The sequence below is a fragment of the Lissotriton vulgaris genome, chromosome 1_1 (assembly GCF_964263255.1).
Source record: "Lissotriton vulgaris chromosome 1_1, aLisVul1.2, whole genome shotgun sequence".
Lineage (NCBI taxonomy): Eukaryota > Metazoa > Chordata > Amphibia > Caudata > Salamandridae > Lissotriton > Lissotriton vulgaris.
In genome coordinates this window covers 1,330,613,491-1,330,636,234 of record NC_141685.1, presented here as the reverse complement: position 1 = coordinate 1,330,636,234, position 22,744 = coordinate 1,330,613,491, and the positions used below count along the sequence as shown (strand labels likewise).

Below are 22,744 nucleotides of genomic sequence, written 5' to 3'. Positions count from 1 at the left end.
CTGGAGTGGTAGAGAGGAAAGAAGTTCCTGTCGCAAGGTTGGACGGTTGCGCCCACCATTGGAGAGCTGATCTCATGCGAGCGGTAACACTCACAAGGTCGTTGGAAGAACCGGAGACCTGACGCCACTGTACGTCCAATTCCCCCTGAATGGGGCGAGTCCGAAGTCTGCAATTTGGGATCAGTGCAATACAAGACTATGCCATCCCCAGAAATGACTTCAAGATCCGGACAGAAACGGACAGTCTTGCCCGAATCCGAGACACCAAGCAAAGGATCTTTTGTTGACGCTCTTGGGACACAAATGCCTTTGAAAGCACTGTGTCCAATGTTGCTACTAGAAAATTCCTGCTTTGAGCCGGATCGACCTGAGACTTGTCGACATTGATGGTTAGGCCGAGAGATCGAAACACGTCCTGACAAAGACGGGTGTGTTGAAACAGCTGTTTATGAGACTGACTTGGAGGCAGTCGTCCAGATATGGAAAGATTTGGACGCCTCGGAGACGCAGGTAAGCCACTACCGGAGCCAATACTTTTGTGAAGACACGAGGGCTGGATCGGAGGCCGAAAGGCAACACCTTGAACTGGAAGTCTCTCCATCCCACCTGGAAGCACAAGTACTTCCGATGCTTTTGAAGAATTGGAACATGGAAGTAGGCATCCTGTAGGTCGATGGTGGTCATTAAGTCGCCCATGGAGAGAAGACGCAGGATCTCTACCAGCGTAAGCACGCGGAAGGATTGCTCTTGAGGTACCTGCTGAGAGCTCGCAAATCCAGAATCGGTCGCCAATCTCCAGTCTTCTTGAGTATTAGGAAAAAACGGTAATAGAAACCCTTTCCTCTGAGACTTGGGAACCACTTCGACGGCACCTTTCTGAATTAGAAGATGAACTTGATGGAAAAGCTCCTTGAGGTGGGGGGGGGGGGGGGGGGGGGGGTAGGCGGGCCAGGCAGTGGAGTGGGTGGAGGAATCTTGATTAACTCTAGTGCATGGCCCTTTTTTACAATGTCCAGAACCCAGCGGTCCGAGGTGATTGAGGACACTGAGAAAAGAACAGATTCGACCTCCAACTCTGGGCGGAATACACAAGTCATTAACGTTTGGGAGTGGATCCTCTATACGAGGATTTTCCCCTGTAGGATTTTGACGACTGCTGTCGGGAGGACTGCTGTTGGTTGAAAGAGTAAGGAATATGCTACTTACCAGTATGCATCTGTTCTTGGCATAGAGGGCTGCAGAGTGGTACATTATGAATAGATCGCCATCTGGTGTTGGCTCGGATGATTGCACTTGTTTTTCTCTTGGAGAGTCTTTTGTAGCTTGGTGACTCCTTTGGTTGCTAGTGCGCATGGGCATCGGCTCCATCCTTAGATTGTTTTTTTCCGCCATCTGGTTCGGATGAGGATTGAAGCGCTCCAGATCGACTTCGGAAAGAAGTGACTTTTCGGCACGTATTCCCTTTCCAATTCGACGGTATTGTTATCGAACGCAGTGCCAGTGTCCTTTTTAATGGCCTGCAAAGCCTCGTCTATGTGCGCTCCAAAAAGCGACTCACTGTTGTATGGCATATAAAGGATTTTGGATTGAACCTCTTGGCGGAAAGGTGGACCGTTAGAAGCCCAGCCTTCGTAAGACCGCTGCACCAGCAAGCTGACGAAAGCCAGTACAAGCAATGTCAACTGCACAATCAATGATTTCCCCCGATGTCCTCTCTCCGTCCTGCAGGATTTGCAAAGCTTCAGCCTTGGAAGAGTCAGGGATGAGGTTCACCAGGGCAGACAAGTCTGACCACATCTGGTGGTCATAGCGGCCTAAGATGGCTAAAGCATTAGCCACCCTCACCGTAGTGGATGCCATAGTGGAGAACTTGCGTCCAATAGCAAATAGGCGCTGACCCTTTATCTGGAGGAACTGAAATTGGCAATGCCGGATTACGAGAACGACATTGTACAGTTTGAGTGACCACTGAGTTGGGCTTTGGATGAGCGACAAGGTACGCTGGAGATCCTACCGGCGCCTTGCATTTCTTTTCAAGGCGAGGCAGATGAGCCGGCAGTGAATTAGGAGTTTGCATGAGCTTCACCCCTTCAGCCCATATAAAGTCTATGATGGGTATAGTGTGGACTTGTTTGAATGGCTGATTTTTAAAATCCTAGATGAAACAGTCCTCCTCCCTCTGGACTCTAGGCAATTTGAAACGTTGGGCCGCTCTATCCATCAGCTGATGGAAACTCGCAATGTCCACCGGAGGCGAATCCCCGGGCTCTACCGGGGGAGGGGAAGGCGTCTGGATTTGGTAGTCATCCCATTCAGCCATGTGGGTGGCTGCATCATCATCATCATCATCATGGACCTCACCATCTTCCCGTTCAGGAGCGACGTCGTCATCATCAACGGGGTACACAGTAGTGTGGATCTTCACTGACGTCTGGACCTGTGGTGAAGGCGTTGGTGGCAAAGGTGGCGGAACAGGGACAGGAGCTGCTGCAGTCGCGGGCACAAGAGGCATAGGCGTACCCTGCGGAGAAGGCGGGAAACGCCGGTTGTAGTCATCCAACATATGTTGGTGATTTGAGATGAGCGACAATGGCAATGTCGCAGTAGGAACTTGTATAGAGCGTTCTTCTGCCTGAGAGTACTGGTCATCGCTATCATCATCATCATAATCCTAGCACTTAATAATCAAATTTGACGGACGGCGTGCCACTCTGAAAGAATCACCCACATCATTATCCGATTCAGAATCCGGCTCAGAGCCCGTGGCGAACATGGGCGAGGGAGGCTGTGGATCTGGAAGAGATAGTCCACTGACGACGAAGGTGCAAGGGGTCGGCGGTGGAAGAACCAGGCCCAGTGGAAGACAAGGGTACCAAAGGTACTGTGGCAAACTAAGGAACCACCGTCGACGGTGCTGAAGAAGACGCTGGTAGAGGCTTCGACGAAGTCGTTGTAGCGAAATCCACAGTCGACGGAGCAGCCGAAGGAACCATCGTAGACGTCGAGGTCATAGACTAAGTCCTTGACTATGATGAAGCCAACGTCGACTGAGTCTCTGTTGACGGAGCCCTCGCCAACAGGACCGTCGACGAAGACTTCTTGTGAGCTTTCGTCGACGATGACTTTGCTGACGACAAAGCAGATTTATTCGTCGACTATGAGGAAGGAATATGCTACTTATCAGTATGCATCTGTTCTTGGCATGTAGGGCTGCTGACATTCATATCTGTGCATAGATCGCCACCTAGTGTTGGGTCCGGATGATTGCACATTGTTGTCCTGGAAGAGTCTTCGAAGTATCACGAGATAGGTGACTCCTCCCCTGGACTACAGTGCGCATGGGCATCTTCTCCATCCTCAGGTTGTTTTTCGCCATTGTGGCAGAGATGGAGATAGTAAAGTAAGAGATGGCCATGCAAAAGATAATGCTGCAGCTGCTACAGGCACCAGGGAGGAGGGCGGGCGATATGAATGTCAGCAGCCCTACATGTCAAGAACAGATGCATACTGGTAAGTAGCATATTCCGTTCGAGGCATGTGGGCTGCTGAAGTCATATCTGTGCATAGACTGAATAGCAGTATCTCCTCTAGCGGTCGTTACCTGTGCCAGCTGCAGCAGCTTAAAAAAAGAGTTTTGAGGACAGCCTGGCCTACAGCAGCTTGCGGCTATGCTTGCACGTCTACATAGTAGTGTTTTGTGAAGGTGTGTATGGTAGTCCATGTGGCTGCTCTACATAGGTCTTCAAGAGGAATATTCCCTAGGAAAGCCATGGATGCCCCCATTTTTCGCTTAGTGTGCTCTCGGGGGGACAGAAAGTGCGTTTAGCCTTTTGATAACACTAAAACTAAATGGGACGAAAACCGAAGTCCTTCTTCTTGGCCCGAAAGGAATCTCACTCTCCCCGAACATCTGGCCAGCCTGTCTGGGCCCCCCCCGACCCAAAAGCATGGTAAAAAGTCTGGGTGTGTGGATCGACACTGACCTCTCATTCACTGTACAGGCAAAGAAGGTAGCCGGAACCTGCTTTGGGCTCCTGAAATCTCAGAGGAAAGTCCTACCCCTCTTACCCTTCAGCTCCCAAAAATTACTAATCCAAGGCCTAATAATATCGAGGCTGGATTACAGTAATGTGATCTATCTAGGCGCTCCTGAAGCGACCCTCAACAAGCTTCAGAGAATCCAGAATACCGCGGCCCGGATTATCACAAACACTCCTGCCAGAACCTCGGCTAAACCGGCTCTCAAACTCCTCCATTGGCTCCCCATAAGGGAGCGAGTCAAATTCAAGGCCTTATGCCTAGACCACAAATACTGCAAAATCAAGGCCCCCCAGTCCTCAGTAAATTCATCACTCCCTATAAAGCTACAAGATCCCTCCGTTCAGACACAGAAAATTTCATTCCCACCCCCAGATTCAAGAAAGCCCGATCAGGAGGAAGACGTTTCTCGGTCCAAGCTGCACGCCTTTGGAACTCGCTCCCCCGCGGCCTGCGACTCGAATCACAATACCTGCGCTTCAGGAAGCAGCTAAAGACTCATCTTTTCCCCTAATGTTTTATGCTTTTCCCTTATTATGAGTCTCAGTCCCCCCCCCCCCCCCCCCACCCCACCCCCCTTTTCTTTTTTATTCTGCCCCTGGCCCGCTGAACTGTAGAGTTAGGGTTCCTAGCGCTGGGATACCTCAGGGTGACTATGCGCTCTACAAAAATAAATAATAATAATAATAATAATTCGAATGCATTTAACGAACCATCAGGCTATTCCTGACTTTGATATTGGATTTCCTTTATGTTGTGGTGAAAAAGCAACAAATAATTGCTTTGTTTTCCTAAATGATTTTGTTCTGTCCACATAATAAAGCAGAGCTCTCTTTACATCTAGTGTGTGTAGGGCTCTTTCAGCTACCAACAGGATTTTGGTAGAAGACTGGCATTGATTGATTAATATGGAAGTTGGATATGACCTTTGGCATAAACTTAGGGTTTGTTCTAAGAACCACCCTGTTAGCATGTACTTGCATGAAGGGTTCCTGAATGGTTAGTGCTTGTAACTCGCCTGAGTGAGGTAATGGCAATTAGGAATGCCACCTTCCACGTTAATAGCAGTTCGCATGAGTGTAGAGGTTCGAAAGGAGGTCCCATAAGTCTGGTTAGTACTATATTTAGATTCCAGACTGGGGAAGGTGGGTGTCTTGGAGGGATCACTCTTTTAAGACCCTACATAAAAGCTTTTATTGCAGGTACTCTAAACAGTGAAAGCTGCTGCCTGTTTTGAAGGTATGCTGCTATAGCCGCTAGGTGTTGTCTTATGGAAGAGTATGCTAGGTTGCATCTTTGAAGATGCAGCAGGTAACATATAATGTTCTGTATGGAAGCGTCTAAAGGGTTGATTTGGTTATTGTTGCAGTAAATAACAAATCTCTTCCATTTAGCAGCATAGCATTCTCTCGTAGTTTGTCGCCTTGCCTCTTTATTGATGTTCATACAGTCTGGAGGCAAGTTAAGGTATCCAAATTCTAAGACTTCAGGAGCCAGATCGCTAGGTTAATCTGATTGGATCTGGGTGTCTGGTTTCTCCATGGTTCTGAGTTACAAGATGGGGTGCGAGGCGCAGCTTTTGATGAGGAATTACTGAAAGTTCCAGGAGCGTTGTGTACCATGGCTGTCTCACCCATGTGGGAGCAACTAGGATCAGTGTGAGTGACTGTTGCCGCAGTTTGCGTGCCACCAGCAGAATCAGTGGTGCTGGGGGAAAAGCGTACGCAAATCTGCCTGACCAGTTCATTATTTTATTTATTTATTTATAGTGTTTTGTATAGCACGGACAAGACCCGTGGGTATCAGAGCGCTTAACATAGAAGGTAGATTACAAATTGACATTATAATAGCAATTATAAAAACAAACATATATGAGGTAGAAGGCGATATGGCTATGAGGGGGTGATTAGAGATACATATTCCTAACGCCTGTGCAATTAGCATTAAGAGGTGAATAAGGCTTAGCTTGTGTCATGGAGCATATAGACAAACTAGGTGAGGTAGGGGTTATATAGCATTACAAGTGCAATTACATGTGCAATTAGCATTAAGAGGTGAATAAGGCTTAGCTTGTATCATGGATCATATAGACAAACAAAGGTGAGGTAGAGGTTATATAGTTTTGGCTGTGAGATACAGTGATAAGATCACATAGACATGAGGTAGCAGTAAGTGTACAGCCGAGTCTTGTACGTGGAATCAGTCATTTGTCAGTAATTGATCTTCAGAATATTCATGACGAGGACCATCATTCTTCTGGCGTAAATGTTCATACCAGCGATCCGTAGGCTTCTCTATGCAGGGTATTTACTCATCATGTGGCTCTTCAGTTCCCGTTTGAATGCTACAGTATTTTGAATCTTCCTGATGCTTGGAGGGAGTGAGTTCCAGACTCTGGGGGCGGCTCCAGAGAGCGCTCGGTCATAGGTCTTTTTCTTACGGAAGAAGGCTGGCCGCAATAGCAGCTCCTTAGCGCTCCTAGTTGGTCTGTTACATCCCGATAGCTTAATTTTCTTGGCTAGGTATCTAGGCGTGTTGTAGTGAACCGCTTTGTGAGTAATGTAGGAAGGTACCTCCTGACTATGGTTGCCCCCAACTTTTTGCCCTGTGTTTTAGCTGGTTTTGGACATAGTCGACCTGGGATCCTGCCAATCAGGACCCCAGGCCTACTGCTCTCTCTTTAAAATGGATTCCATGTACCCTAGGTACATTTCCAATTGGTACTGGGCCACCTTATCAGACCCTGTAACTCAGGGCATAGGTGTACCCAGGGCTGCCAGGGGCTGCAGCATGTATTATGCCACCCCTGGCTGGCCTCCTAAATTTGACACAACTGGCTGCATGACAGCTGGGGCAAAGTCGTGTAATCACCCTTTGCTGTAGGTGTAGTATACCTATACCTAACCCTAAAATGGACACACAGATTCCTATCAGTCACTCCTATGGCAGGCCTTGACAATCCTGAAGGCAGAGTGCTTGGAATCGTGTGAGATGGTGCTCTGGCATGAGCTGAGCCTGTCTGCAGCTTGCGGAATCAAGTCCTAATAGCTGTTCCATGATATCGCATGCCATATACTCTTAAGTGCATTATAATCCTCGCGGTTAAATGCTAACTTTGGTATTGCTTTATCAAAACATGTCGAGTAAGGTGTCATACGAATTGGAATACTAACCCCTCGCCAATTCTGGCGACGGGGTTAGCATTCCACCCTTCTAGAGGGACACGACATGTATGTAACTGTGAACCCCGGTTAAAGTTAACTGAAGCCTCAGCTCCACAAAATGGATGCTGCCACCACAGACACGAGTCTGACCTCCTGCTGCTGGGAGTCCTTCCAGCGAGGGGGGCTTGGACAAAGGGTTTCCTGTCAGGGGCGGTGCTAGCACCGTCCCAGACATGGTTTTGTGTATCCTGGGTAGGCAGGGCTTTACAGGAAGGTGACTGCTGAGTGGCACCCCGGTGCTCACTACGCATAGGCCGGTCTGAACCAGTTCCAGGGGCACACCAGCCCCTGGCCTGGGGAAAGTCCGGCATGGCAGAGGGGTGTAACCACCCCCCTCCTAGTCCCACCCATAGGCAGGACCTAGTCACCGGGTCAGCCCCCTTTTTTAGTATAAAGATGGGAGCGGGCCCCCTGTTCAAATTAGATCATCTTTGGAATCAAGACACGACTTTCTGCGAAAGGACTTCACGATTTCTTCATCAAGATTCTCCCTTGTGGCTAAGGAGTAGTCACCCTGCATCCGCAGGCACCATCCTAAAGAACACTGCGGTCTGCTGCAAGTCCTTCTTCACGAATCCGACGACCCAGCTCGACGAGACCCGGCTTCCCTGGCACCTCTGACCTCTACTCACCTCTACAGCCAAGCTGAGAACCGTGAGTGCGACGAGACCTCGAGGGACCGACGATCGCCAAGACTGCACGACATCTTTACAACAAGCCCACCGTGTCCTCCACGTGTGAGTGCTTTGGGGTCCGAGAAGCCCCGACCCTGCGCAGCTCCAGCACCCAAGGTCAGCCTCCCTGCATCTCCACGATCTGCGTGGGGCCCTTCTGCTGTTTGCTGTGCACCGCGTTGTTTGGCTACTAGCCGGCTGGCTTGTGGCCTTCTGAACGACGCCCGACGACATCACTGCTGCTGGTCTGGTTGCTCCAGACTGGCCCTTGCTTCCTTCTTCAAGAGAGGCACCCCGGACCCTCCTGGTCCACTCCAGACGCCATTTTAGGTCCACCGCGTGGGCTTGAATTTGCCAAGGCTTTGTTGCCCAATCCTGGGTCCAGCGACGCCGACAGCTTCTATCTTCGTGGGACAGCTCGCTCCTCCATCCTGGTCGCCGACAACGCCTCCTGGTCCGTGAGATCTCCGAGCACAGCGTCACCCACTCGCCTAGTCGAGGTGGCTACCATCCGGTGCCCTCCTGGTGCCCACTGACTACTGGCTAGTAGTCACGAACTTGGTCCCCTCTGCTTTCAGGTGTCATCTTCCATCGATCCAGGCTTGGATCCATCGAACTTTCTTCACTGGTCGCCTGCCAGCAACTTCTTTCTTCCAGGCTCCTGGTCCGTCAACGAGGATTCCCGACGTCCTTTGAGTCCTATGCAGCTGCAGTCCCTGGGCTAGGTAACTTCGGCATTTCGGTGCCCCAGCATAGCCTCAGTATCCAAGGGTCAGAATCCACTTTCGTTTTCTTCCTACCAGGTCGGGTTCGCCCGAGAACACCAACTTTGCAATTCTAGCTACCATAGACTTTGTCCCGCATCTCGCGTGAGAGTGCACACACTGCACCCGAGTCCCCTGGGTCTCCTAGAAGTAATCTAACAATTCTATAGTCAAGTCCTAGCGATTCCAAAGCCTATTAGTACTGTACTTACCTGCTAGTAATTTCGCATTCCACTTTTCAAGTACATGGTTTTCCGTGCCCCTCGGGCATTTGTATATACTGTGCTAACTTAGGTATTTTTGTAAGAGTTTTGGTTTGTGCTTAGTACCCTGTCCTCATAAAGAGTACAGGGCTGCTGTGATTCTTAATAAATAACTGTTTATTTTCATAACACTTGTGTGATGTCCTTTCACTTGGTGTTCAAGGGGTATATGTGGTATAACAGCTGGCTTAACACGCCCTCTCGAATCTTTAGCCTTAGACTGCTCGTATCCACGCTACTAGGATAGCTGGTCTATAAGGTTGACTTACAACCAATCATCAATAAGGGTTGCTGGACTGATACATAGTGTTCACTAGAATAGTGAGCACTGCATATCAGGCCACCTTCTCACATTGGTGAGCAGCGGTTGGGATTTGAGCTTGCTGTTGTTTTACCACACGTATCCTAAGAATATCTTGTTGAAAGATCACATAAGTACTGTTAGGTACATATAACTAAGCTTAGAATACTCTGAGTTCTACTGAACCAGCTGTTGCAGCTCCTCAAGGCCTAGCACACCTTGGCTGCAACTCTTAGCAAGGGATCAGTAGGTAAACACATAGTGTAGGTAGGTGCATCACTTACACCACACTAGAATCAGCATGTCAGACAAAGGAGGAAACTCCGAGTATCCCCTTGTGTCAGTGGACCCTCCACAGGTCCTTACTTCAAAATATGCTGCTCTTAGCTTCCATGAGATGAGGCAAGTGTGTACTCTCAGGAAGCTAAAACAGGGGTCTAACCCCACCACTTCCTTTCTGATTGGTCTCTTAGAGGCTTGATGCCGCCAGTAGGGCTGGTAACCCAGACCCTTCTAATCCAGAAGGAAGTTTGCCCTCCTTACAGGGACCCTTTGATAGCCAGGAACATCCCCTCCAGGAAGCAGATGATGCTGAGGATGAGGATGAGGACCAGTTGTCAGGGGATGAGGCAGATAAGGGACAGGTAGAAGTCAGCAGACTAACCAGGTCCAACTTAAGCAGACATGAGATTGGTACTAGGGGACCCCTGGGCCCACTCTCAGGTCAGCTTAACATTGGGAATGGACGAGTTAGGTCTCTATCAAGAGGCTCTAACAGATCCTTTCGAACCAATGGCTCTCTCAACTCTTCTCACAGAGGGATGTCTTCCCCTAAGAGGAGAGTGTATGAAGCTGAAGAAAGGGCAATCAAACTGAGGATTGAAAGGGAAGAACTTCCCCTGGCCAAAGAGAGACTTGCCCTTGCTAGAGAGCAAGAATTATGTGGGCTACAGCCCACTGGTGGCAGCAATAAACCTAGCAATAGGGAAAGGAGTTTTGATACAAAGCACCTGAATAAGATAGTGCCCCCCTTTAAAGAAGGGGATGACATCCACAAATGGATTACTGCTTTGGAGAGAGCCTGCACTGTGCAGGGTGTTCCCCAAAGTCAGTGGGCAGCTATCTTGTGGCTCTCCTTTGATGGTAAAGGTAGAGATAAGCTCCTCACCACAAGGGTGGAGGATGCTAACAATTACAAAATCTTGAAGAATACACTGGTTGATGGGTTTGGTTTAACCACTGAACAATACAGGATGCTGTTCAGAGACACCCAGAAAACTCAGTCTCAAGATTGGACTGACTTTGTTGATTGTGATCTCATCCTCTCCCATGTGCCCCCCCCCCCCCCCGCCCAGGAGGGACGCATCCGCCACTACTACGTGCTCCGGTTGGAGTAGGGAGAGGGATCTGACGCTGACCCAATCGCGGTCCGTGAGCCACCACTGCAACTGTCTTGCAGTGCCCTCTGAGATCAAGACTAGGTCGGACAAGTTGCCCTGATGCTGGTCGCACTGAAACTTAAGGTCCCACTGCAGAGCCCGCATCTGCCACCTGGCGTGATGCACCAGAAGGATGCAGGAAGCCAGCAGCCCCAGAAGCCGCAGCGTCAACCTGACCGAGACTCGGGATAAAGGCTGAAAGATCAGAATCAGAGCCTGAATATCCCAAACGCGCTGTTCGGGAGGATAAACCCAAAACTGCGTCTAGTCTAGAACCGCTCCGCTGAAGGAGCTTCTGAGAGGGACACAGGTGTGACTTCAGCAAATTGATGGAGGACCCCAGCAGGTGCAGGAGGTCGGCCATAGTCTGGAGGTGGCTGAATACTGTCTGGGGCGAGCCCGCCTTCAACAACCAGTCGTCTAGATAGGGGAAGACTGACACCCCTAATCTGCGCAGATGAGCTGCGACCACCGCCATCACTTTCGTGAACACCTGTGGGGCGCTGGTAAGGCCGAAGGGGAGCACAGTAAACTGAAAGTGCTCGTGGCCTACCGTGAACTGCAGGTAGTGCCGGCAGGACGGGCATGTGAAAATATGCGTTCTTCAAGTCCAACGCTACCATCCAGTCTCCAGGGTCTAGGGCAGCTAAGACCTGAGCCACAGTCAGCATCTTGAACTTCTCCTTCCGGAGGAAGCAGTTGACGTTCCGCAGGTCCAAGATAGGGAGTAGGCCCCCTTTGCCCATCTTGGGGACCGGAAAGTAGTGGGAGTAACAACCACACCCTACTTCTGGCCCAGGAACGTGCTCGATGGTCCCCTTGGCCAAGAGGGCCGTAACTTCCTCTTGCAGAAGACTCAAGTGATCCCCCGACACGCGGTGGTACTGTGCAGCATGGCTGGAGGGGTCACCTCGAAGGGGAGGGAGTAGCCTCTTCGGACGATTTGAAGCACCCACCTGTCCGACGTGATGTTGCGCCAGTCGAGGAGGTGATGGCGAACCCTGCCCCCCCACTGGCGTTAAATGGGCCTGAAAGCTCAGACTAGGAAGGCTTTGAGGTGGATGCTGCAGGGGTGTATGTGGACTGGCTTCGCCGTTGTCCCCTGGCACCGCCACGGCGGTTACCACGTCCGCCACCGCGCTAGATGTTAAGTCTGCGGCCCGTGGCTGGCAGGACATGTGGGGGTGCCTCTTCCTTGGTCGCGAAAGGCAGCAGTCTGCTGGTGTAGGGCAGACAGGCCCAAGGACTAGGCCGTAGCCCTGGAGTCCTTAAAGCGCTCAAGCGCACTGTCTGCATTGTCGCCAAAAGAGGCAACGGCCATTAAACGGCATTTCCATAAGGGTGTTCTGGACATCAGCCGAAAAATTGGTGGACCTCAACTAGGTGTGACGGCGAACCCACACCGTTGTTGCAATCGCCCAGCCTAGCGAGTCCGTGGTATCCAACCCACATCGAATGGAATACCGTGCCGCATCTCGCCCCCCGCCAAGGGCTTGGGCGAGTTTAACATGGGCCTCCTCCGGGCATTGTGGCAGCACGTCCGCGACCGTGTCCCACGGAGAGAGTGGGTATAAGGGCCCAAAAGGCAAGCTGTGTTGACCGACCGCAACCCCAAACTAAGTGAGGAGAACATCTTTTTCCCATACTGTTCATTACTTTTGGATTTCCAATCAGGGGGAGCAGTCGGGAATGCGGTCCGGGAGTTAGAGGCCTGGATAACCAGGCTCTTGGGGTGGCGTGGGTGGACAGGAAGCTAGGGTCGCCCGGGGCCGGGCGGTGCCATCTGGCCACGTTCCCATCTACAGGGGGACCTGTAGCTGGCCTGGTGCCCAACAGAACGTCAGTTAAGGCCTCATTGAACAGCAGTAGAGGCTCTGAAGAGCTTGCCAGTGGTTGGAGGACTTCAGTGAGGTGGTTAGCCCTCATGGCCGCGACGGGGGGCTGCCCTCATCAACACCACACTGTAGGCAGCCCCCTCCTCCGTAGCCACGGTAGGAGGGGAGACAAATCCAGTGTTGGGCGAAGTGTCCAAACCACTGGCCTGCCCTGCCTCACCTGCCCAGTCCTGAAAAGACTGGCACTCCCGTGCCAGAGTGTCCTCAGACCCCTCCCAATTCGCCTCGCCCTCCATTTCCTGATACTCCGGTTCAAAGGATGGGGCAGGATCATAGAAGTATTGCACTTCCCTCAGCATCGATAGATGCCGTTCCGACGCTGGAACCGGATAGAGGATGGGATCAGGGACGACTTTGTCCGGGGACGGCGTCAGGGTCGACACCCTAGGAGTCGCCGCCGCCGGCGGGGTTGTTAGGTCGACCAGCGGCGAACCGTATCAGACGAGGCCCTACGGCGTCAGTACTGAAGTCGCAGACGGCGCCGAAGCACCTGGCCCGCTTGGGCTCCCAGTCAGGACCGCTGGGCCTGAAGGCGCCGCGGAACCAGACTGAGGAGCGAGCAACCTCATGGCCATGAGGAAGGCACCGATCTCCGGCGTCGCGTTCTGCCCAGGGACCGGCAGGTATGGAGCAGGCGGTGTCACCCGCACAGACAGCCGCGTCGCGCGACTTCTTGTGCCTCTTACCGGAGGACTTTGAGCCCGACGAGTGGTGTCGACTCTAGCTGTGACGACTCCGGCCCCGCAACTGGTCCCTCGACCTCCTGGACCTGGACCTCGAGCAGCGCAGGCCGACTGCCGGACCTCGAGGCGCTTACGAGACCGCCCCCGCCTAGCTTTCGACGTCAAGGCCTGGCAGTCTAAGCACGACTGGTCATCGTTGTCGGCCCCTAAGCAATACAGGCATCGGCGATAGGGGTCGGTACCCAACATCAGTCGGCACAGGGTTTGAACCGGGGCATCCCTACCGGCACAGTTGGATTCGTTACTCGAAAAAACAGATCAAAAGGATCGAAAAAGTTTAGTCAAAAATGACTAAAGGGAACCACTTTTTCCAGATCGGTGCTTGCTGGCGCGGAAGAAAGAACGGACGTCAGCGTGCAAGGGTGGCGTCTAAGTACTCTGGCAACTTCATCCTGGCGCCAACGACGGACCCGCAGACGATGCCTAAGGTAAGGAATCCAACACTAACCTGTTTCTTTCAGATACCGTTTTTTGGGCATTGTTTGAGCTGGTTGTTGGCAAGCCAATGGACAGTCCGTTTCAGGGCATCGTTTAGATGGGTGATCTCAAGAGAGGAGATTTTAATGTAGATCTGGGTATCGTCGGTATACATGTGGAAGGAGATGTTGGTCGAGTGGAGAATTTCAGCTAAAGGTTTGAGGTAGAGATTGAAGAGGGTAGGGGACAGAAGGGAGCTTTGCAGGACACCAATGGTGATCGGGCAGGGAGCAGATAGGTTGTTGTTGACAAGGAATCTGTGTGTGGTTATGGATGAAGGAACCAAACCAATGGATGACGGTACCTCCTAAGCCCATCCTGTGTTCGAGGTATTCAAGGAGTTTCTCGTGGTTGACTGTCGAATGCAGAGGCGAGATCCAGAAGGATCAGAAGACCTGTTTTGCCTTGGTCAAGGGGCTAGGAGAGCATCGTCAACTATGTGAATAGTAGTTTCAGTGCTGTGCCCAGGCCTGATCGCAGATTGGAATTAGTAGAGTAGATTGAAATTGGCGATGTGTTGGCTTAGTTGTAGCTGCACACATTTCTCCAGTACTGTTGCGAGAAGAGGGATATTGGAGATGGTTCTGACGTTATCTGGAATTTACAGATTCAGAGTGGGGTTTTTTTTGGGATGACTTGCCTGGTTTTCAGTGAGTTGGGTACGGTCCCTTGAAGAAGGGAAGCATTGATTATGGTAGTCCAGATGGGAGCGATGAGTGATGAGTGAGGGGGTCGCTGCCAAGCAGTTGGCAGGGAGGGGGTCAGTAAAGTGGGTATTCAGTTTTAAGGAGGATAGAATTTGGGATGGAATGATCATTATCAAGTTCGAATTTGGACCAGTGAGCCTTGTTTTGGGGTGTTTGCTTGGTGGAGACAAGAGGATTGAAGGGTCCCAGACGGAGAAGGAGGGGAGTTTGAGGAGGCCTTGAGTTTGTAACCCAGCAGGTTGATTTTGGTTGCGAAGGAGAACTCATCGCAGGTGAGTGGAGATTTAGTGGTTTCTTTTGATGTTTTCGCTAGTTTGTTTGATTGAAGTTTGACTAATTCAAAAAGTTTGCGTGGTCTATTCTTGGCATTTTCCAGCTTTGAACTGAAGAACTCTTTTTGGACAAAAGAATATTCTTGTTGTACGTATTTCTGGCCTGACAGAGGGTTTAAGATGTGAGGCTGAGGGGTGCTCACTCCAGTTCCTTTCTTCAGACAGAGCTCTCCTTTCGTCATTGAGGGGTTCGCTGAAACAAGGGTTTTTGCCTTTGATTTGGGACCTTTTGAACTTACTCGGGCCAGATGGTCCAAAATGTTAGTCACAGTCAAATTGTAGTGATCTGTGCGGTCGTTGACCTTAGATAGATTTGTCGGGGCGAGGAGCTCATTCTCGCAGCGGGCAGTCAGTTTCTCGAGGTCCATGCTCTCAGAGTCTGAGCCAGTGTTTTGGTTTCACCGGCTGCCCAAGTTTTCAGGCAGTGGTCTAACCAATCACACTACTTTATTGAGTTCCGCTTGACCGCTGAAGCCTTAGCGATAATACAGCCCAAAGTAGCGTCTTTTGTGTGGGTACGCAAAACTAGGAAACTAAGGCTAGGAAAAGTATTTGTTAGAGTACATTTATGTATCGTACTGCTTCCTGGACTTTCCAAATTTGATTGCGAGACTACCCATCCCATATGCTGGGGGTCTGTGGTAATGGTTATTGTGAGAGTTGGAGATCTGAATGGTCTGCCACTTTCTATATTTGATCTGGTCCACCACATTATCTCTTGTACTCTGACAACCACTAGAACTGCTCATCTCCCAGTGGCTTGTGACCCTGACATAGTACCCATAATTCTCACTGTCATGACCCTTCCGGCATTGGTGAGGTTTTGGCAGTAATAGTTTCCTTTTCTCGCAAGGGTACACTTTTGCCTCTGCGGAGTTGATTCCCACCATCAATCACGAACAGCTTCTCTTATTCTCGTTTGGGAGAAGATTTTTCTATGTTAATTGAAAACCCCAGATTGGGGAGTGTTGAAATAATGGTTTTAATGTTGTCTTTTCTCGTGACTTTGTTTTCAGCCAGTCGTCTAGGTAAGGCTATATATGTATCCCTTGCCTTTTAAGATGCGCAATCCCTGCTGTCGGGCACTTTGTATGGACTCTGGATGCTGATTTTATTCTAAACGCCGGCACTTTGAATCAATAGTGTGTTCTGTTCACCACAAAGTTCAAGGATTGTTGTGCTTGCAATTCACCTCATAGCTGCTATTAAACATCCCTCCCCAGTGCTGCGCTGTCCATTGGAACCAGTGCTGAATGGACGTCCAATGGTCGTGCGCAGCACTGGGGAGGTAGTGCTGCCGTCGGCCAATGCACCGACGCAGCACTTAAGGGGTTAACTAGGATGTGTAGATATTCATCCTTTAGATCTATTGTTGCACTACTCTCCTTGCTGTCACTGCATTACAACAACCTGCACCGTTGTCCTTCTGAATTCTTGTGTTTTTATGAACTTGTTTAAAAAAGGACTGGTATAGAACACAGATCAGTCTTGCTTTGGTATTAGGCAGTATTCAGAGTAGTTTTTGGGCACTTTCTATAGCCTTCTTTTGTGGCAAGTCTTTTACTTCTCTTAGTAGTCAGGTTTTTTTCCTCCTTTGTGTGGAGCACTTAGTTTTTTTTTACTGGTGGTTGCTTGATAAGTTAAGTGCAATATCCAAAACTCTGTTTGAGTTATGTGCGAAAGTGCCTTTTCTGATCTTGCTAGCCCCCACTTGACTGGAATTTGATGTGGTTGTTTCGATTTTACTGCACAGGTTCCCTGCTAATTAGCGCCCCTGTGCCAGTGCTTATTCCTTAGAACCTATCCACAATTGCTACTTCTAGCCCCTGTAAGTCCTTACTAAGTGTCACCCTGGGTACCTAGGGCCTGGAAGGTGAAGAGGGGCCCCTGGTAACCCCCTCACTAGAACCATGCCACTACCCTTGCATTCCCTTGTGAGGGGAAAAACGACGAAGTAGACATGGCACCCTGCCTAGGTACCATGCCAACCAGCACTGCGGTAAGGCACCCCTCTCGCAAGCCTTACAGCCCTAAAGCAGGGTGCATTACAGCACAGGGGAGGGCATACCTGCATGAGTAGATATGCCACTACAGTAATAAATCCATTCTTAAGTATTGTAAGTGTCAGGGAAACCATGTGGGGTAAATGGGATGGAAACTAGACAACTCTAGTTCACCAGCACCATGACAACTTCACTGACACCAGAAGGGCTTGGTATCAAACTGCTCCCGGCAATAAATCCACACTGATGCCAGTATGAGATTTATTCAAACGTACTCACAGGGCACCTCAGAGGAGCCCCCTGAAAACCTACAGACTTCAGTGTGGGGCCCTACTGGCTTCAGGCAGCCTGCCATACATGTTTCTGAATCTATGGGTGGAGAGCCTCTGCTCTCTGTGACCACGTTAAGGGTGGGTATGTTAAAGGCAAATGTCTATAGCAATTCTCTTTGGACCTCAAAGCCTGCAAAGGGGCCTAAGGTCAGGCCTCCCCCTGTACCTTTACCCAGGCCCGCTAATTTATTTGCCTTCATTTCCCTTTTCTGTTACAATATATAGCAATTTTCCTGATAGCTAAACTCCAATTGGGGATTGATCCCCTAAAACTGGAGAGGTGTCCACATGGTAATCAATTTATTTAGATTAATGAAGACCAGGTCCGTCTTAGATGTGAGATAACCTACTTAAGTGTTTAAGATTGTACACTGCTGGAAAATACGTCCTTAAAAATCCGTTTTATTCTTTCCGTGAATTCCAGTTCATTCACAGGGTACTGCTGCAAGTTAAGCACACTCTAGCCATCAATCAAATACCAAAAATAATGTGACACCACAACCCTCATAACGTGCACTGGAAAATTTAGCTTCTTAATCTCTGACTTGTCTATGACTTTGGAGCCTAGACAAGGTGAGAACCTTTTAGAGAAATGACAGCAGAATTTGCAAAACACCTAATGCGCTACTTATATCTCTTTACCTTGCAGATTCCTTTTACAATATCAGACATTCTGCTCTCAAGGACTGGCTCCCCTGGGGGACTCGCCACACTGCCAGGCAAAGGAGGAAAATTGGATGCCAGCAAGTCAAACTTTGGTGTCTGAACCTTCACTTCCACAGGAGGTGCCGGTCGCTGCAATATTAAGTACATACATGAATTAGAACTTCCTAACACACTATTTCCTTTTTAGGTAGCAATCAGTTTGAATACATGACCAGAAGAGAACTTTAAAAAATAAATTCATGCCTTCCAACGAGAAATAGATAAACAGTCTACTGGTGCTACTTAAAATACATGTATTTATTGTAAGTTGGATACAGCAGAGTGATGTCCCATTTTGTGCTTGAAGTGGATAATCAGGTTGACTTGGTCCTGCTGGCCAAGCAAAAGACACATACACACAGAAAATAACACATAAGTGACATAGATAGGTGAAAATGTCAGTTAAATTGTAATGTATTAAGCTTAAAGAAAAATACACTGAAATTCCCTAGTATAGTTAACTGAAGTAACTAACTTGTTCCTGCCACTAATTAATCAGTGAGGTTATAGAACATGTCATGAGGTTTTTAATAGGTGCAGTCTTAAGCAGTGATTGGCAAGGGCGCTCAGTTAACTACAAACATTGAATTTCAGTATTTAAGTTTAAAATGGTAAGCTTTAACAGACATATTCACCAAACTATAATATCACTTTAACCTTTGTTTTTTCAATGAATTTCTCTTTTTTAAACACAAGTAATATTTAATTACATTACCCAACTAGGCTCTGACCCAAAACCCCACTGGGTGACTATTTCCGACCACAGGGACTGACCAGTAGTCAAGTCCACCCAACCACCATGCTGGGGCTGCAGGAGAGGGGGAGAGGGGGGGGGGGGCGGGGGGGGGGGATTACTCACATTCGTGAGTTGATCGAAATGGCTGACTGGTGAGGTGGGGTCTTCGAGGTCAGAGGCTTGCAGCATTTTCTGGACTGGGAAAGGCTGAAAAGCTTAAGCAAAGATACTTGACTAGCTTATCTAGAGTGCACAGCACATAGACTGGCACCTCGAGCCACAGTTTGGGAGTCTGAATTTACATAAGTTGCAAATGGGTCCATTTGCCCAGTACTAAAGTCCTGAAAGTAGTGCAGTAGTACCAACGGATAGTGTTCTTATTGTGGATTTGTTGATGCATTCTGCTTAGCAGGTCAGACAGGTTTTGTCCAAACTTGTAAGTTACTTTGCCATGTGTTGAAAACAGTAGTGTAGTGCCCAATGCCATGTCTTTTGAGCAAGAAGTGGCAGTGGGAGGGAGTACCACTGTACTTCTGGAGGCAATACATGGCTGTTAAGTCTGTTTTTTTAGGACTACATTGCCCTGAATAAGGATAAGGAGGGCTTTAAGGGCAAGATGTATGCTGAGGAGACAGTATACTGATGTTGTACCCCTGTTTTTTGAAGGTTTGATTCCAATTCTGAGGCAAACTCTCCAAAGGTGTGAACCGAGCCTTGTTGGATTTTTCCCCACTTGAGGATGGGTGCAGTCATTCTGGTCTTTCATCCAACTACCCCTGTTGTCTCCATAAGATCGGTTCCTCCGAATCACTGGAGCGAGATGTCGATTGAATCCTCAGCACGGGCTGTGGCTTTGGTTCAGATGGTGTCTTCTGGCTCAACAGTGGCCTCAGAATCAAAGGTGCTTTTGTCTTCAAGGTTTATCTTGAGGCTAGACGACCAAGGAGGTTCGATGACCAGGATCAGGAGCAGCACTGAAGGCTTTAACCAATGCCAACCGGATCCCAAAGGCTGCAGAGGCTATTAAAATGCGTGGATCGAAGAGCTTGATGCCAGATGCCCCTTGGGGCCGTGCTGTAACTCTGCATGAGGCCTCCTTGAAGGCTTGTTGCGAGTGTCCGTGCCGACCACACAACAGTTGAATAGGCCTTCAGATGAGGACCGGAGGTTGTTTAGGTGAAGGGAACGACTTGCTCTTTCTCCTAGTCTGGGTAGGAGCAAAAGACCATATCTGGATTGGGCGACGATTGATGGGACCTATTACAGAGAGGATCAAAGCCCTCACCTTCCCATCGCCAAGCAGAGCCTGTTCTCCAAATATGTCAGAGGCATCGTCAGAGGCTTGCTCCTGCACCTTCTGATGTGCCCTCTTCTCTCACCAATTCTGAAGGGTTGAGTGGAAGCTTGTTGCGGAGACTGTTTACATCCCTTGAGGTGGTCTGACCACAGATATTTGACGTGGCTGTGGGGATAGTACTCAAAATGGCATCTGCTCACCAATCGTCAGTGCAATCTCTGCATACAGACCGACAAGGGGTGCAGCTTGGAAAAAGGCCAAAGAGCATAATAATCAGGAGTCAATTAATGAGTTTGTCTCTAGAGATTGATACTGAGAAGAACACGGACGACAATGGCTTTCTTCGACAACTGGTGTCAAACTGCACAAACTGGGCCAGAGCTCAAGCGTGAAAAATGTGTCAAAACTCAGTGTCCCAGAATTGTATGACGTAATCCGATGAATGAAAAAAACAATCTGACATGAGTTGGTGCCCATGAGCACTGCCAATTAGGAGGCGATACAGTGCATCTCTAGACCTTAGAAAAACAACTTGCAAATGTCTAAGCCCAACACTAGATAAGAGGAGTATGCAGAGCAGGTCAATCTATAGTAATGTGCTACGGAACACATGGTCATATTTTCTAAGGAACCATCAGTTGGTAGAGCTGTACATTCAAACACTTGCCATACTCCTGCTATTTAGTGTTGGGTGCTTGCATTTACAACATATTTTTCTTTGCAGAAATAGGAGTCACAAAACCGGTTTTGACTTCACCCTTGGTCCACAATGCACCAGCACATTGGCTCCATCTCAGATTTTTTCTGTTCAGTGGACAAGTAGTTTTAATCGAGTGCAGGGTCTAAGGTAGAGTGTAACGCACACTGTACAAAGTGTAAAAGTAAAAAAGTGAAACTTTTAATCGCTAGTTTCCAGGAAGGACAGTGGGCTCCTTTGTATCTACAGAACTACACACTGAGTAAAAACACATTCTGTGGCTACTTCAAACCATAGATTCCTCACTTTCTGAATATTTCCCAGGTGTCAGACTGGATCTAAAATTCTAAAGGAGCGCTCCTGTGCACTAGAAGGTGGAGTCGTGCATTTTCATGAGAGCCACCCAGACACGCTGTCAGTTGCTTTCTAAGGCTTTTCAACTCCCCCAGATAATGCCCATCAGCAAATTGTTATCAATATGCAAATCTGTTCTGAACCTTTTTAAGTATGATAAGTTTCTATAGAACACTGAGGAAGGAGGGTTAATGAGGAATTTGCACTTAAATAATCCATTCGAAAAAGCATTATTCAAGGTAATTCACGATTATTGTGTCGTACGCTGACGACACTCAACTCCTGTTGACTTGTGACAGGGGACAGGACTTCGACGGGGCATCTATTCGGGGTTGCCTTGGGGCTGTGTTTGACTGGTTTAGTCGGCACAGCCTCAAGTGCAACTCCGATAAATCCGAGGTTCTTTTCTTCGGCTGCCCCGCTGACCCTAAATGGAAAGATTAATGGCCGGCAGCCATGTTCCCTCCAACTGGCGATTCAGGGGCCGCAAAAAACCTGGGCATTCAGGTGGACAACTGTCTCTCCTTTGGGGCCCAATTGTCAGGATTAGTCGGCAAATGCTATGCCACATTAAAGATGCTGAGGAAGTTCCTGCCGCTTCTATCCTTGGAACACAGGAAGATCACTGTCCAGGCCTTGATCGGCTCCAGGCTGGACTATTCCAACATTCTCTACCTTGGTCTGCCTGATTACCTCCTAGCACGTCTTCAGGTGGTACAGAACTCGGCGGCTCGTGCCATCTTTAGCCTCCGCAGAAGAGCAAGGGCCAGTGAGCTTCTCAAGACTCTCCACTGGCTCCCTATGAAGAAGCGTATCCTCTTTAAGGCCCTGACCATTGCATTTAAAGCTTAGCATGGTATGGGTGCCCGCTATCTTCAGAAATGGGTCTGCTTCTACTCTCCATCCAGATCCTTGCACTCTTCCTCCCAGGCCAAGGCAGTTACTCCCATGATCCGTCGTGCTCGCTGTGGTGGGCGCTCTTTTAAATAACTCGCCCCGCAGCTATGGAATGATCTCCCATTATCTCTGAGATCCAGCCACAGTCTTCTGGCTTTCAGAAAAGATCTGAAGACCTTCCTCTTCCTGCAATAACATCGCCTGCTGAGCTATGCTTCTGTTACTCGTCCCTCTTTCTTCCTATCTGGAATTGCTGAGGCTCTGACAGCGCCGGGACACTTCTCGGAGTAGCCGTGCGCTATAGAAGCACCCCCTTAACATTAACAATATGCTACTTACCAGTATGCATCTGTTTTTGGCATGTAGGGCTGCTGACATTCATATCTGTGCATAGATAGCCGCCTAGTGTTGGGTCCGGATGATTGCACATTGTTGTCCTGGAAAAGTCTTCGAAGTATCACGAGATAGGTGGCTCCTCCCCTGGACTACAGTGCGCATGGGCATCCTCTCCATCCTCAGATTGTTTTTCGCCATTGTGGCAGAGATGGAGTGTAGTACAGTAAGTGATGACCATGCTAAGAGTAATTCTGAGTGCTGCAGCCGCTACAGGCGCCAGGGAGGAGGGCGGGCGATATGAATGTCAGCAGCCCTACATGCCAAGAACAGATGCATACTGGTAAGTAGCATATTCGGTTCGAGGCATGTGGGTTGCTGAATTCATATCTGTGCATAGAATATATAGCAGTCCCTCCATTAACGGTGGCTGCCTGTGCCAGCTGCAGCAGTCTGAAAAAGTGTTAGAACAGCCTGCCCTACAGCTGCCTGCTGTTTGGAGTGCACATCTACGCAGTAGTGTTTGGTAAATG

At 49.2% G+C, this 22,744-nt stretch overlaps 1 protein-coding gene across 2 annotated transcripts in view; it reads right to left on the bottom strand.

Annotated features, from left to right (window-relative positions):
• LARP4 (La ribonucleoprotein 4) overlaps positions 1–22,744 on the bottom strand; it is a 331,711-nt gene that overhangs the window by 82,678 nt on the left and 226,289 nt on the right. For both annotated transcript variants that reach the window (XM_086966264.1, XM_086966274.1), the window contains one exon: positions 17,835–17,987. In XM_086966264.1, coding sequence (XP_086822390.1) covers positions 17,835–17,987 — 153 coding nt within the window. The remainder of the gene's footprint in view (positions 1–17,834; positions 17,988–22,744) is intronic.